At 40.4% G+C, this 17,938-nt stretch overlaps 1 protein-coding gene across 2 annotated transcripts in view; it reads right to left on the bottom strand.

The window, feature by feature from the left end:
- ACMSD (aminocarboxymuconate semialdehyde decarboxylase) overlaps positions 1-17,938 on the bottom strand; it is an 81,311-nt gene that overhangs the window by 52,803 nt on the left and 10,570 nt on the right. The window contains exon 3 of one of the 2 annotated variants that reach the window (XM_030210381.1): positions 1,893-1,989. The exons of the other annotated variant lie outside the window; for it this stretch is intronic. Coding sequence (XP_030066241.1) covers positions 1,893-1,989 — 97 coding nt within the window. The remainder of the gene's footprint in view (positions 1-1,892; positions 1,990-17,938) is intronic. 2 annotated transcript variants of the gene reach the window in all.

A 17,938-nucleotide genomic window follows, 5' to 3' on the forward strand; every position in this document is an offset into this window, starting at 1 on the left:
CGTTGTTTACCTCAGCTTAGAAACAATCAAGGACCAGAGGTTCAGGAAAAAATCCAGAAGCTTTTCTTTTTTTAGCACAAGTTTTTACTTCTCAATTTTTTTTTGTCCTCCTGGGAGATTTAAACCATTCACAAAATAACAAACTAATCTGAATAATTTTCTGTAACATATTCACTTAAGTTAAATGACATATGAATTATAAATGGGATAATGTTGTTACGGGAGGCTATTTTCTTTGATATGATTTACCCCTAAACACAGTCAAATACAGATGTTAATTTTACAATTTTGACAGCTACAGAACCAAAATAAGGACTGTCCATTGAACAAAGATATTTGCCCTCTTCCTTTAGAGAAAGAAAAACTGAAACTGGCATATGATTTAAGGTTTGACAGATTTTGATTAAGTACAAATCATTAACAGTAAAGAGATTTACAAGTAGTTCAATGTAAAGAGAAGGAAACACAGACATACTAAGGACAAAGAAAGGCCACAGGGTCAGAAAACACCATGAGAATAACACAATAAATATAATACTTCACTGAGGGGTCCATTTACTAAACCGCGTAAGCGTCTATGCACGCCCATGTGCCAAAATGGAGTTACCGCCCAACTACCGCGTGGCTCTTGCGGTAATTTCATTTTTGGCATGCGTCCGATACACGCGTCTGAACAATATATTTTCTTTTCGGGCACATGTAACGGACACGCGCCAAGTGGCATTTGGCGTGCATAGGCCATTACCGCCCAGTTACCACGTGAGTCTTTACCACTAGGCCAATGGCTGGTGGTAAGGACTCAGACCCAAAATGGACGCGCGCCAATTTTCATTTTGCCACACGTCCATTTTCAGCAAAAAAAAAAGAGGCCTTTTTTACAGGCGCGCTAAAAAAATGGATCGGCGCACGCCTCAAAAGGCAAGCCATTTTTCAGCACGGCTTTCTCAAAGGACCCCTTAAATAAATGCTGAGAACATAAAGAAGGGAGAGAACGGTGAAGGGGAGCTGATCCCTAACCATTAAGAACATAAGTGTTGCCATACTGGGACAGACCAAAGGTCTATCAAGCGCAGTATACTGTTTCTAACGGTGGCCAATGGGCATTTGCGACAACCTCCCTTAAGGACAGATCGCACCCTCTGTGACTCAACATAGTGAAGAATTCCTGAGAGAATAGCGAGGTTTTCAAAGCAGCTTTAAACCCAGGGCCAATGATCTCTGCTCTGGGCTCAGGTGACAGCTTGTTCCAAAGTATGGGGACTAAGAAGATAAAAGCTGTCCAGTGGTTAGTATCAAATCTCTCACCACTGCTTGAGAGGGTCTAAAATACAAACTAACGCATGCGTCAACCTTTTCCTACATGAGCACACAATTCTGGAACGCGCTGCCGCGCAACTTAAAAACGATCCTTGAACGAACTAACTTCCGTAAACTACTGAAGACCCATCTCTTTAACAAGGCATATCACAAAGATCTACAAATGTGAACTCCTATACATATGTCCGGAACTGTCTTATAATATTTGCTTCTTAAACTACTACCATGTTTTATCATTATCAGGCTACCGAAGATTCTTCTGTAATACTAATATGTATATTTTCTCATGATGTATTGTAAGCCACATTGAGCCTGCAAAGAGGTGGGAAAATGTGGGATACAAATGCAATGAATAAAATAAAATAAGATAAAGCTGATGCTGCTGTGATGATCAAAGAGGACAACCTGATATTGCAATTCTTCCATGGCAAAAATGCTTTAATTGTGCATATTATCTATTACACTGGCACCCGTAATTTAGACCCGTGGCAAACCATGTCATGTCACAGGATGCTGTCGTTAAAAAGCAGCGCAGCTTTCCTTTGATTTTCTCCCTTGTAAATAATAGACTTTACCTGTCTGATTCATCTCTTTAATCCGCACTTCTGGATCCCAACAGTTCTCTTGGATAATTCGGAACACCTTGTCATCAATCATCATCTTTGCCTCGCCCTAAGAAATAAAGGCTGTAGTCAAAAGTCAGCATGACTTTCACTGTAGGCTCAAATTAGTCAAAATAAATTGGGTCGAGAGGATTAATGGTTGCAACTTAGGAGAGCTATCACAAATAATCAGATTGTGCCCTCCATTGTACACACAGACTTGTCTACAAACACTGATTCAGCAAAATATATGCATATTTTTATTTATTTGCTGCATTTGTACCCCACATTTTCCCACCTATTTGCAGGCTCAATGTGGCTTACACTATGTTTCAAAAGGTATAATCATAAACAGAGAAAGAGATATGGTCTAATTTAACATATTACTGTGCAAGAAATTAGGTAGATAGGTCAGTAGAATTATTTACATAACACAAAATAAAACAGGTAAGATATAATGACCAATAGTGACAATGTGATTAACATAATCAAATTAGAAGGGATCAGTATTAGTTGGTTTAGATGTAGAATGGAATCAAGTCATTAAAGAGGATTTTTATTGTAAGTCTCTTCGAACAGGTGCGTCTTCAATAACTTCCGGAAAGTTGTCAAGTCATGCGTTGTTTTTTTAGCATTCGGTAGTTTATTCCATGATTTTGTGCAGAGGTATGTGAAGGTAGATAGTCATTCTTGATAGTCTTCAGATGCAACTGGAATATATCTGAGTTGGAGCACTACCTCAGTCACGCAACTCCCATTCATTTCTATAGGACTACTTTTAGCATATCAAAAATCTTTTCTAGCTATTAGGAATATAGGGGCCCTTTTACAAAGCAGCGGTAAGCCCAATGTGGGCTAATGGCAAGCTAATCTGGAGCTACTGCCAGCCCAACGCAGGCACCAGCAATAGTTCCAGCCCTGGCGTGTGACATTTCTGACGCTAGGGAAAATTGGCCCATATTTTTTAGAGCAATGGAATTAGAAAAGGTACAGAGAAGGGCGACGAAAATAATAAAGGGGATGGGACAACTTCCCTATGAGAAAAGGCTAAAGCGGCTAGGGCTCTTCAGCTTGGAGAAGAGATGGCTGAAGGGAACTATGATAGAGATCTATAAAGTAATGAGTGGAATGGAATGGGTATATGTGAATCGCTGGTTTAATATTTCCAAAAATACTAGGACTAGTGGGCAAGCAATGAAGCTACAAAGTAGTAAATTTAAAATGAGTCGTAGAAAATATTTCTTCACTCAACGTGTAATTAAACTCTGGAATTTGTTGCCATAAAATGTAGTAAAAGCAGTTAATTTAGCGGGTTTAAAAAGGTTTTGGATAATTTCTTAAAAGAAAAGTCCATAGGCCATTATTAAAATGACTTGGGGAAAATCCACTGCTTATTTCTAGTATAAACAACATGAAATGTATTATACTGTTTTGGATCTTGCCAAGTACTTGTGACCTGGATTGGCCACTGTTGGAAACAGGATGCTGGGCTTGATGGACCTTCTCTCTGTCCCAGCATGGCAATACTTATGCATGCATTTATTTAGATTTTGCTCACACCTTTTTCAGTAGTAGCTCAAGGTGAGTTACATTCAGGTACACTGGATATTTCTCTGTCCCAGGAGGGCTCACAATCTAAGCTTGTACCTGAGGCAATGGAGGGTTAAGTGACTTGCCCAAGATCACAAGGAGCAGTAGTGGGATTTGAACCAGCCATCTCTGGATTGCAAGATCAACACTCTAACCACTAGGCCACTCCTCCACTCTGTTGGGTCAAACAATGCAGGCAATGGAGTGCATGCACAAGCATAAACATAGAAAGTGTGGGATGGGTCTAATTGTTAATACAATTTGATTAGTAAGGAGTTTTGTACTTTTAGAATATTTGGTGACTTTTTTTCTTCTCTTTGGTTTCTTGATTCCTCTCGTTATGTAGGCTTGTAACTGGAGGCAGTAATTTATTTCTTTATTTACTTTCTATATTTTGTTTATGGTGTGCTGATGCTGCCTAACCTTATCCTTTTTTAATGTCTATTTTGGAATGCTTTTTAAAATGATAAAAAAAGTTGGAACTAAAGATGATAGATTAAAGGAAGAACTAGAAAAGCTCGAGCTGTGAGAACTGCAGCAGCAAAAAAAATTGGATAATGAGGCACTGCTCCCACTGTATCCTTGAACAAAGTTGTCAAATTACACAGAATGAATGAGATACCCATGACTGGTCTGTGTGTGAGATGCTTTTCTTGCATCTCAGATCATTAAATATTTGAGACTAAGGATGTCTCTATTGTCTGTGACAGATAGGCATCGCTCTCCCAATTATCTTACTTTTTCCTTGGCTAGGTTTTTCTGCACTGTACATCCATAAAAAAAGGTAGAACAGAGAAAAAAGCTTCCCATTTATGGAATATAGGGGTGCTTGCGAAGGGAAAGATTCTTCGTGATGGACAATTTTGCTCATAAAAAAACCAGAGTTAGGTTATATGTACAATGAAGTGGATGATATTTCTGTTGTAGTTACTGTTTTGTAGTTTGCTTCTGTATATACATCAGCCTCTCTGAATTTTTGTTTGGGATTCTCTGTAACTTCAGTATCAATATACAAGTATTATTGCCGAAGAGGCAGAGGAGTGGCACTGTATGTGAAAAGCAATATCAGAGCAGCTGAAATGCAGGGAATCTGGGAAAAAGAAGAAGCAATATGGATCATCCTGGAAAGAGAAGATGGAACCTGTATCTATATGGGTGTTATCTACAGTCCTCCGGCACAAATGGAGAAGCTGGACAAGGATCTGATCAAAGATATCTATAAGCTTGGAATGAAAGGAGAGGTGAGATATTGATAAGCACAGTTCAGGAGAGGGACCTTGGGGTGATGGTGTCTACGGATCTTAAGGTGATGAAACAATTTTGAAGACAATTGTTATTATGATCTGTTTTGTTTTATGTTCTGTGATATAAATAATGTGAATGTTCTTTTGTAAACCACCTAGTTATAGATAAATGTGACAACGCGGTGCCCACAGACCAGGGCCACAGAGAGACAGAGCCGGGGCAGGACCGTCACCACCACTGGCCCCCACTCAGGCTACCGCTGCCCCCCCCCCACTTGGGCCACCACTGCCCCCTCCATTTGGGCCACCGCTGCCGCCCCTCAGTCAGACCTCTGCTGCCTCCAGGTCTCCGCCTCCCCCACTCAGGCTGCTGCCGCTCCCTCCACTTGGGCTGCTGTCCCCCTTCCCCCTTACCTTCCTGCCTTTGCTGCTTCCTCGGTCTGTCACTCTCCTGCTCCTGTGTGCCAGGATCTGGGTTATCACGTTAATGCAATCACCTGGGACCCGACATACAGGAACAGGAGAGAGACAGACCAAGGGAGCAGTGTCTGCTGGCGCTGGGCCCCCTTTGGAGGCTAAGCCAGGGAATCTTTCCCCCCTTGCCCCTCCTCTCGGTGGCCCTGCCACAGCCAGAAGGATGCTAGGCTGCATAGAGAGGGGCACAACCAGTAGAAGAAAGGAGGTGTTGATGCCCCTGTACAAGTTGTTGGTGAAACCCCACTTGGAATATTGTGTTCAGTTTTGGAGGCCATATCTTGTTGAAGACGTAAAAAGACTTGAGGCGGTTCACAGAAAAGCAATGAAAATGGTATGGGGTTTGCGCCACAAGATGTATGAAGAGAGACTTAATGACATGAAGATGTATACCCTGGAGGAAAGGAGAGACAAGAGTGATATGATACAGACATTCAAATATTTGAAAGGTATTAATATATAAACAAACCTTTACCAGAGATGGGAAGGTGGTAGAACTAAAGGACATGAATTTAGGTTGTAAGGGAGCCGCCAACTCAGGAATAATGTCAGGAAATACTTTGTCACAGAGAAGGTGATATATACTTGGAATGTCTTCCCGCAGGAGATGGTGGAGATGAAAATGGTAACGGAATTAAAAAATGCATAGGATAAACACAAAGGAATCCTTGTGGAAAGAATGGAACTAAACAAACTTAGTGGTGATTAGATTTCACTTAACTCTCCATTGCCTCAGCTATCAACTTAGATTGTGAGCCTAACAGGGAAGTACCTTGAGTACTACTGAAACGGTGTCAGCAAAATATAAATAAGTTGACTCACAATCATAGAAGTATAGGTTTTCAATGATAGATTGCATATTATTTATTAACAATGGTGTGGCTGTAATCACAGAAAACTCAAATGAGTGCCTGTCGGAAAAATATCCCAGTAAAAAAGTAATCCAGTAAAAGATAATATAAAGGACAGGGGAAAAACACATCTATAGAAGCAAGTGGGTATTAAAAAGAAAACCATAATCCTACTAACGTGCCCACCAGAATACAAAATCACGCACTGGACAAGAAATGGAGAAAAAAGAGGAGGCGGAATAGCTTTAATATACAAACCTGACTTCACCATCACAATCACAGGCGAATCTACCTCACCACAACTTGAAATTGCATCGACAAGAATCAACCATCCAAGTCTAATAGGACACCTTAACACAATCCTATTCTACAGGCAACCAGGAAAATGGCAAGACGCCCAAACACAACTCATGGATTTCATCTCGAATACCTGCGTATCAACCTCAAACATCCTCATACTAGGAGACATCAACTTACACCTAGAAGATGACACCCTACCAAGCACACGAGAATTCAAAGAATTCCTACAACTCTGGGATCTGCAAACACCCGACTTACAACCAACACACGAAAAAGGACACACACTAGATATCATAACAAATAGACTCGAACCGAACTCAGCTATCACACTCACCAACACAAGATGGACACCCACACTATGGTCAGACCACCATAAAGCAAATGTCACACTTTACTGGCAAAAAACACAACCAAACACAATCAACAAACATGAGCGAACAACCTACACAACAAGGGGAAAAATAGACCCCACAACATTCTGGCAACAGATCTACCAGAGTGAATGGACTGCAAACGCTGGCACCATCCAATTCCTCCAAGAATGGGACGATATAAGCACAACAACATTAGACAAAATCGCCCCAGTCCAAACCAGAACATCACACAGGAAAAATGCAAATCCATGGTTCAACGAAGAGCTGAAAAAACTGAAAACACAAGTCAGGAGACTTGAACGAGCCTGGAATAAAAAGAGAGATGAACAAACACTAAACGACTGGAAACAACTTCGGAGAAAATACAAATACACCATCAAACAGACAAAAAGACTACACTATAAAACATTAATAGGACCAAACTACAAAGACACACATAAACTCTTCAACCTCGTGAACAAACTGTTAGACACCACACCTGTTACAACCAACGGCAAAGATACACCAAGCGTTGACAACCTTGCAAAATACTTCAAGGAGAAGATTGTACAACTACGACAAAAAATACCCGCCAGCACTACAGAATACACCACTCTCCTAGACTGTCTAGATCCAGAAGAAGGAACACACCCAGCAGACAGAACCTGGACCGAATTTGAACTATTACCAGAAGAACTCATCTCTAAAACTCTCAAAAGATATGCCAAATCCAACTGCAAACTTGACATATGTCCAAATAGCCTCATGCAAACTGCTCCTCAACAATTCATAACAAACCTAACAAATCACATAAACTACATGCTACAAAATGGACTCTTCCCAAAAGAAAAAGGAAAAATCCTACTCACACCAATTCCCAAAGACACAAAGAAAAACACAAACAAAATAACCAACTACAGGCCAATTGCATCCATACCACTAATAACCAAGCTAACCGAAGGTATGGTAACCAAACAGCTCACAAACTATCTAGACAAACATTCAATACTGCATGATGCCCAATCAGGATTCCGTTCGAATCACAGCACAGAAACAGTATTAGTCACCCTAATGACCAGATTCAAACAAAGAATTGCAACCGGCAACAATATACTCCTCTTACAATTCGACATGTCCAGCGCCTTCGACATGGTTGATCATGAAATCCTAATACACATACTTGAATACTTTGGCATCGGAGGAAATGTCTTGAATTGGTTCAAGGGGTTCCTAACCCTGCGCTCGTATCAAGCCACATCAAACTCAACCACGTCCAAGGCATGGACACCTGAATGTGGAGTCCCACAGGGATCACCTCTCTCTCCAACTATATTCAACCTAATGATGATCCCTTTAGCAAAACTCCTATCAAACCATAACCTCAACCCGTACATATACGCCGATGATGTGACAATATACATCCCATTCAAACAAGACATCAAAGAAATCTCCAGCGAAATCAATAAAAGTCTACACATCATGAACACATGGGCAGATGCGTTCCGCCTGAAACTGAACGCAGAAAAAACTCAATGCCTGATACTCACCTCCCAATACAACACAACAGAATTCAACGTGATAAACACACCAAACCTAAAACTTCCAATCTCAGAAACACTAAAAATCCTTGGAGTGACCATCGACCGCCACCTAACACTCGAAACTCACGCAAACAACATAACCAAGAAGATGTTCTTCAGGATGTGGAAATTGAAAAGAATTAGACCATTCTTCCCAAGATTCGTCTTCCGCAGCCTAGTGCAATCCCTCGTCCTTAGCCACTTGGATTACTGCAACTCATTATACGCTGGCTGCAAAGAGCAAATACTAAGGAAACTTCAAACAGCCCAGAACACAGCAGCCAGGCTCATCTTCGGAAAACCGAAATATGAAAGGGCAAAACCACTACGAGAGAAACTACATTGGCTTCCACTCAAGGACCGCGTTACTTTTAAAACTTGCACACTAGTCCATAAGATCATTTACGGTGAAGCCCCAGCGTACATGTCTGATTTAATAAACCTACCACCTAGAAACGCCAAAAGATCATCCCGAACTCACCTCAACCTTCATTACCCAACCTGCAGGGGCTTGAAGTACAAGACGATACACGCGTCAACCTTTTCCTACAAGAGCACGAAATCTTGGAATACATTACCACGCAACCTAAGAATGATCAACGAACAAGCCTCCTTCCGTAAACTACTGAAGACACACCTGTTCGAACAAACTTATGGAAAGAGCCAAAACACATAGAGACCACTCATTGTCCACAATGCAACACACATCCGCATCTGTTCCATCATCCCTTTATCCAGTCATCCATACATTCGTCCACGGAACTATGTTCACTATATGTCTAGGCGCCTAATAACGCCTAATAATGCCCTTTTTTCCCATTGTTTCCTTCTAATGTTTCTATGTTTTGTCCCATTGTTATACTACCAACGATATTCGAATGCCTCGCACAACTCTGTTCAATGTAATCCATAACTTATTTGTAACAAATGTATTTCTATTATTCAAGTCTTATTGTAAGCCACACTGAGCCCGCAAATAGGTGGGAAAATGTGTGATACAAATGCAACAAATAAATAAATAAATAAATAAATAAATAAATAAACTCTAATAATAGCCCTAAAAAGGAGAAAAATACCAGACTTTAATTAGGTCCAAATTATACTTCCAATTAGATAAAACCCTATAAAAGTATAATTCTGCCAAGCAACTGCTTATAATATATAAATAAATAAGTATATAATTAAAGAAAACACATAACCAAAATAAAGGAAATGGAGAAAAAGTAAAATTTTACCAAAAATTATGAATGCTACACTGAAAACTAAAAAAGGACCAAAGGAAGAAGGGGGAAGGATGAAGGGGAAGAGGAGAAGAGGGGAGGAGAAGGGGAAGGTATTGGGGAAAGGGGAAAGGAGGATGGGAGAGGGGTGAGGTGAAATAAATGGTGGTTAGAAGATGAGAAGGAGGGGGAGAGGAAGGGAGATGGGGAAAGAGTAAGGCCTAGGAAGTGGAATGGGGTGGTCACAGGCTTCAAAGCTCTACCAATATGTTGCCCAACACACCATCAATTACAGAACTTTGGTGTGGGCTAGGAATTGATTTGTGTGGCCCTCCTAACCAAAAAGATATTCTGCGTTCCTAGGGGAGGGGAGAAAAAGAAATAGAGGAAGGGGAAAAAGGGGAGGAGGAGAATGGGTGGAAGACGGAATGGAAAGGGAGAGGGTGAAGGGAGGGAGAAGAAGGAAGGAGGAAGGGGAAAGAAAGGATGGAGGAGAGAAGGGGAGAGGGAAGGTGGAGGAGAGAGAAAAAACCCCACAATCTACCTGAAGAGCAGATATGTGAAAGCATAAACCAAATATATAAAAGACAATAATACAAAGTATTAGTTATATCATGGCATCACATAACAGGATCACTCCTTCTCTGTCTTACTACTTATATAACCTCAAGAATATATTATAATTTTTTTCTTCAAACTTAATTGTTTAAACCAAAGGGATAGTGTTCATCTAAAAAGTGTTTTTATTCCTCCCTCAATAATCTTAAATTAATATCTCCACTCTCCAATTTGGATGAAGCATGAAAAGGGCAAAATATATGAGATTGTTAAAAGAATGCCCTTTTGAAAATTTGTCAGAAGGCAATGTCAGAGAGAGAGAGAACAGTGTGTGGGTGTATGAGCTCAAGAACAGGAAGAGAGAGTGTGTGTGTGAGTAGGAGAGACAGGTGTAGGGAAATGGTAGGCTTTGCTTTAGTTACACAAGCCACTTTGAATGTGCCTGAGCATCTGGGCCAACTGCATTATCGAAGGGGAAATTCCCAGGCCAGCTGTGCCATTGGATGAGGACTCCCTCCTTACCCAGGGTGCAGGCCACTGTCTTTGGTGATGGACTTGGTCGTGTTTTTCAAAGTGGCCTCCACTTAAAAAAAAAAACCTGTGAATTTGACAAGCGTAGAGAAATAGCCCTTTCATCCACTGCAAAGATAGGCATACTACTGACGGCAGGAGATTTTCACTTGGCCTGTGGAGGCAAGGTAATTCCAGACCCATTTTGGTAACCTCAAGTTCCTTCCACTTGGAAGTAACATCCACGGGCTATAAGTGATCTCGCCACCAGGCTCCTCTCAAATTTCCACTCCTCAGCGTGGATCTTCGGAAGATCTGGGTGGGATACCGGTGCCGGAAATGGTATTCGAAGTTGACGAGCCGGAGAAACGTAATGAATTCTCTGTAAACCTGGAGGATGTAATGGGGCAGTTCTACAAACTGAAGAGTAGCAAATCTCCTGGACCGGATGGTATTCATTCCAGAGTACTGATAGAACTAAAAAACGAGCTTGCGGAGCTATTGTTAGTAATATGTAATTTATCCTTAAAATCAAGTGTGGTACCGGAAGATTGAAGGGTGGCTAATATAACGCCGATTTTTAAAAAAGGTTCCAGAGGAGATCCGGGAAATTATAGACTGGTTAGTCTGACGTCAGTGCCGGGCAAAATGGTAGAGACTATTATTAAGAACAAAATTACAGAGCATATTCAAAAGCATGGATTAATGAGACAAAGACAACATGGATTTAGTGAAGGGAAATCTTGCCTCACCAATCTACTACATTTCTTTGAAGGAGTGAACAAACATGTGGATAAAGGTGAGCCGGTTGATATTGTGTATCTGGATTTTCAGAAGGCGTTTGACAAAGTACCTCATGAGAGACTCCAGAGGAAATTGGAGAGTCATGGGATAGGAGGTAGTGTTCTATTGTGGATTAAAAACTGGTTAAAAGATAGAAAACAGAGAGTAGGGTTAAATGGTCAGTATTCTCAATGGAGAAGGGTAGTTAGTGGGGTTCCCCAGGGCTCTGTGCTGGGACCGCTGCTTTTTAACATATGTATAAATGACCTAGAGATGGGAGTAACTAGTGAGGTAATTAAATTTGCTGATGACGCAAAGTTATTCAAAGTCATTAAATCGTGGGAGGATTGTGAAAAATTACAAGAGGACCTTATGAGACTTGGAGACTGGGTGTCTAAATGGCAGATTACGTTTAATGTGAGCAAGTGCAAAGTGATGCATGTGAGAAAGAGGAACCCGAATTATAGCTACGTCATGCAAGGTTCCACGTTAGGAGTCACGGACCAAGAAAGGGCTCTAGATGTCGTCGTTGATGATACGTTGAAACCTTCTGCTCAGTGTGCTGCTGTGGCTAAGAAAGCAAATAGAATGTTAGGTATTATTAGGAAAGAAATGGAAAACAAAAATGAAGATGTTATAATGCCTTTGTATCGGTCCATGGTGCGACCACACCTCAAATATTGTGTTCAATTCTGGTCGCTGCATCTCAAAAATGATATAGTGGAATTAGAAAAGGAGCAGAGAAGGGCGATGAAAATGATAAAGGGGATGGGACGACTTCCCTATGAGGAAAGGCTAAAGTGGCTAGGGCTCTTCAGCTTGGAGAAAAGGCAGCTGAGGGGAGATATGATAGAGATCTATAAAATAATGAGTGGAGTTGAACGGGTAGATGTGAAGCGTTTGTTCACGCTTTCTAAAAATACTAGAACTAGGGGGCATACGATGAAGCTACAATGTAGTAAATTTAAAAAGAATTGGGGAAAATGTTTCTTAACGTGTAACTAAACTCTGGAATTCGTTGCCAGAGAATGTGGTAAAGGTGGTTAGCTTAGCAGAGATTAAAAAAGGTTTGGACGGCTTCCTAAAGGAAAAGTCCAAAGACCATTATTAAATGGACTTGGGGAAAATCCACTATTTCTGGGATAAGCAGTATAAAATATTTTGTACTTTTTTGGGATCTTGCCAGGTATTTGTGACCTGGATTGGCCACTGTTGGAAACAGGATGCTGGGCTTGATGGACCCTTGGTCTTTTTCAGTATGGCAGTACTTATGTACTTATGCCCATTTGCTCCCTCTCTTCTCCAATTGTTCCAGGCCCTCAGTGTGTCACTTGGATGAAAAGTTTGACAATCCCTAATCTATTATATTGACAATGAAATAAAAATATATCAAATGTTACACAAAATTAGAAGCCTTTATAGTGGTATAATCCAAGACAAATTATAGTAAGAAATATTCTAGTCAGATTACAGAATGAAACATGCTTGGGATAAATATAAAGGAATTCCTGTTCAGAAGGAATGGATCCTAAGGAGCTTAGCCGAGATTGGGTGGCAGAGCCGGTGGCGGGAGGTGGAGATGGTGCTGGGCAGACTTATATGGTCTGTGCCAGAGCCGGTGGTGGGAGGCTTGACTGGTGGTTGGGAGGCGGGGACAGTGCTGGGCAGATTTATACTGTCTGTGCCCTGAAAAGGACAGGTACGAATCAAGGTAAGGTATACACAAAAAGTAGCACATGTGAGTTTATCTTGTTGGGCAGACTGGATGGACCGTGCAGGTCTTTTTCTGCCGTCATCTACTATGTTACTATGTTACTATGCATTACTGTATGTTCATCTAAGGTAAGTGAACTGTTTGACTGGGAATATGACTCTGTGTTAAACCTGAGTTTTGTGTTTTGCATGCAGCTCATAAGAGCACAGAAAGAGAATGGTGTAAGTAAACAATGCTTGAGAAAAATGCAGAGTGCAGTAGTATCTTGTTGACTATGGACTCTTTTTTTTTTAATATTATGTTTATTGTCTCATGGAGTCAGGTACAGGCAACAAAAACAACCTCAGTACAGTAAAAGCACACAGTAACAACACCGCTCACAACCCATTGACCTCCGTGATACTTTCCTGTTTCTTCCCCCCACCCCCCAACAAGAATCCCCCCTCCCCTCTCCCTCCCCCCTCTCCCCCCCCCCTCCTCCCTTATAAACCAGTATGAGGCATGCAGCTTTCACAGTTACACAATTTCAAAGAAAATGTTAAATTACTTCAAGGTCATCCATTGTCATTTTCTGATATTGCACAATTAGAATAAATTACGCAGGCGCCGAAGAAGTCATTTATAATTTTTTATTTATGAGTCAGGGCAGTACACTTGCTGAATTACTGCTCTGAATCTGGCCTAGTTATACCATGTGAGCTCAGTGCACTGCAGCATATTTGTTTCTACTCCCTCTAGGTCTAATGATTTCTTTCTTGCAGCCAAATCAGATATTTCTCTTCTAATATGCTGGTTAAACAAGAAAGTGATATAAAAGCTTTAAATTTGTTTACATTTGCATGCCGCTGCTTTGAATTGTTTGATTCAGACCTGTGGGGGAGGGGGGAAGAGGAGGAGAGACTATAAGACAGTATGTGTTTGTGTGTATGGGAGGGAGACCACTGAGAGCTGTAAGATGGTGAGAAGAGAAAGTGTGGATCCTCGCTAATCAATGGCAGTGGGAGTCGAGGGAGGTGGCAACCTCGCATCATCAGTCAGTCTTCTGTAACCCTTGCTTGTCTTCCAACTGACAATTATACACTATCTTTTCATTCATTCTAATTCAAGGGACAGTTGGGCATTTTATTAGTCATAAAAAAATAATGTTACCTAACCAAAGTCTTACTTTCTTGTTCTTTGGAGTTTTCTCATTTATATTTTACACAAAGGATGCATACTGTTTCCATGGAAACCTTTTTCTGTGCTCCAATACACTATAAAACTGAGTAATGTAGGCCTCATTTTCTATTTTAACCTCCAGTTTTGAATTGTTGTTTATAGATATTGTAATTGTAAATCATTTGTCCTTTACAGTATATGTAGTATAGATAAAACATATGATAACATAGGTTGATGTTATGTTATATTATGTTATAACACATCTTATAGCCCATCAGTTCAAGGAGGGTTACAAAGCCAACCCCCCCCCCCCCCCCCCCAGATCAATCCTCTGGGAATTACAATTTCAAGCAAATAAAACCTAGAACCAGAAAGTACCATAATTAAGACTTGATTCGCGGAAACAAAAATGTTTTCAGGTTCTTTCTAAACATAGCATATTGTGAACAACATCACAACACTAGAGGTAGTGAGTTCCAAAAAGAGGCCATCTGATAGGAAAATGAAGCAAAGAAATGTCTAACTGATTTTAAACCAGCAGCAGTTGGAAATCGTAAAAGAAATGGATTTCATATCTGGGATCTGTGAAGGAGGGCTACTAGATCCATCATATATGAAAGAGCTGCACTTGACAAAATCTTAAAGATCATCATACATACTTTAAATTTAATACATTCTTTAATTGGCAGCAAATGCAATTTCAGATAATATTCTTTCACTGTATCGTAACGTGTTAGGTCATAGGTGAATCTAACTGCCATATTTTGCATTACTTGCAATCGATCTAATAATTTCATAGAGTAATTAGTTAGGGCTAAGTTACAGTAAGCAAATCTGACCAGCACTAGCGATTGTACCAACAATCCGAAAGTATCAGGTTCAAAAAATTTCTTAATAGCTCAAAGTTTCCTTAGAGTATCGTAAGTTTTTCTCAAAATCATGGTGAGATATGGCTGCATTGTAAGTAAGTTATCTAATTCAACTCCTAAAATTTTAGAATGCAGATCTAATACAAATTCATTTCTGCCAATTTTAAACTAAGATGTAAATCTTCATCTTGATCTGAGCCTAACCAAAGACATTTTGTTTTTTTCTTTATTTAATTTCATCCTATGGTTGTTAACCCAAGAATCAATTATAGAGAGACATAATTTTATATGAGACAACATTTCAGATTGAGTAGAAGAACATGAAAGAAAGACGGTGACATCATCTGCATAAATGTGGTGTACAAATTGGAATTTATCTAGTAACACATCCAAAGATCTCATCAACACATTAAACAATAGTGGGGAAAGTTGTGATCCTTGAGGGACTCAACTAATATCTTCTCATTCTTTAGACAGCACTCCATCTTTCTTAATCCTAAATGTTCTTGTCAAAAAAAACCTTGGAACCAAGAAAGAGCTCTGGCTTGTATTTCACGGTGATAACAAATAGAAGTTAAGATCTTCCAGTCAACCAACTAGTGAGGTAATTAAATTTGCTGATGTCACAAAGTTATTCAAAGTCATTAAATCGCGGTTGAACCAAGTCAAATGCGCTAGGCAAATTGAATTGTAAGGCAACAGCACATTGGCCCCTGCTTAGCTTGTTTACCATGTGCTACTAGCATACCAACCACTGTCTCCATGCTATAGTTTCTCGTAAATCCAGGTTGAGTATAGTGAAGCAGCTCATGATGGTCAATATAACACGTCAGGACTCTGAGACATGTCTCTCCATCACCTTAATAAATAAGGGAATGGAGGCTACAGGCCTATAATTTTTAACCTCAGCAAGGCTAGCCTTGGGATTCTTTGAGATGGGAGTAAGAACTATTTCATTTCCTATAGGTGGGAATAACCTTTCCTGCAGATGAAAATTCACCCAATCAGTTAATAAACTCAAAAATTGTGAAGAAGGGGTTTTAAATAGACAAGGTGGGCAACTGTCTAAATAGAAAGATTTTGCAAATTTCACTAACAGCCTTGATGTAGTAGACTAGAAATTTGAGATTATTGATCTCTCTATTGGCATGTATACCCTGCACCTGTATATATAAAACCCAGGAGACCAATTAATACAAACAGGCAGTTGACTTCTAATCTATTGAATCTTATCCTCAAAATAAAAAAATCAACTCTATAACTGATGACCCTTTACAATTTGGAGTATTTATAGTAGAATCTAAATTAGTTAAATTCTCCAATAAGTAAGAAAAGCTTTTTTTTTTAGTTGTAAACATTTTTTTATTGATGCTGCAACACAATAAACGTTTTCATACAAACTCTGCACAGATCAAACATCAGATCTCAATGCGGTTGTGCAATAATTGCTAACTAACAGGCATCAATTTTTATAACTTTTAATATTACACTGAAATAAGTCCATTACTTACGGCAGTGTTTAATGTAACCATACAACAGAAGCAGATGCCCTTACATCTTAATAGAGCACAAATCAGTGTTTTACCCAAGCCTGGTAAACCAACGGATCGGCCGGATTCGTATAGGCCAATCTCACTATTGAACGCAGAGCTAAACTTTTTGGCCAAGATACTGGCAAATCGATTTGCCAAAGTCTTACCCTCCTTGCTCCAGGATTCGCAGGTAGGGTTCACATGCGGTAGGGTAATAGCGAAAAATATGCGACAAATATGGGCGGCATTGGAACAGGTACGAACACAACAGACCCCGACCTTGTTAATAAGCTTCGACGCTGAAAAAGCGTTTGATAGAGTGGATTGGAGTTTCTTATTCGGAGTGTTGAAGGTTTATGGTATAACTGATAATTTCCTAAAGGCGGTAAGAGCCTTATATGCAGATTCCAAGGCACAGATTTTTGCGAATGGGTTATGGTCGGAATGGTTTCAAATTAGGAGAGGTACGAGGCAGGGATGTCCATTGTCCCCATTATTATTTTTTCTATCTCTGGATCCCCTACTGAGAGAGATAAAAAATAATGTAGATATTCGAGGAGTGACAATACGGAAGCACCACTTCAAGACAGCGGCATTTGCAGATGATCTATTGGTATTAATCACAGATCCCAGGCACTCACTACCATATCTGATGGAAAGTCTAGAGGAAAAGCTTTTTAATATCCAACCATTCAGTTCCTACCAGTTTAGAATAATAGGGTCATTTCTTAGCTGTTAAAGAGGATTTATAAATATGTATCTGTTCTCGCCATGCCACTTTATTAGTAATAGATGGATCTTTTCTCCATATCTAATATAATAATTCGCACCTCCAATGTTCTGAAGCTGACTCCGTGGCAGCGTGGCAGTGAAGCCGTGTAGTGTTTGTAGGGTTCGTAACCGTCCCGCCCTCGAGGGAACTCTGTATAGTTGCCAGGGAAACAAACGCGACGTCAGAAGGAGAAGGGACCAACCACAGGCAATCGCACTCGCTCTCACTGCCCCGCCCTCAGAGGGAAGGGAAGGTTGCATATAATATTCACCCACCGGAAGTTTGTTCCCTGCCTCCGAGTTCCAGGGTCGTCGTCCATCCCCCCTCATTCCCAGTTCCAGCGTCCCCCCTCCCTCCATCCACCACCATGTTTTGCTAACTCTTGGAGCATGTGTAACCTTATAGCCTAGTAGGCAAAAGGGTCCTTTTACTAAGCTGTGGTAAAAGGGGCCCTGCACTAGCAGCATGGCTGTTTTTGCCGCACGCTAGGGACCCTTTTACCGCAGTGGGT

Source organism: Microcaecilia unicolor, chromosome 7 (assembly GCF_901765095.1).
Source record: "Microcaecilia unicolor chromosome 7, aMicUni1.1, whole genome shotgun sequence".
In the NCBI taxonomy this organism is placed as follows: Eukaryota; Metazoa; Chordata; class Amphibia; order Gymnophiona; family Siphonopidae; genus Microcaecilia; species Microcaecilia unicolor.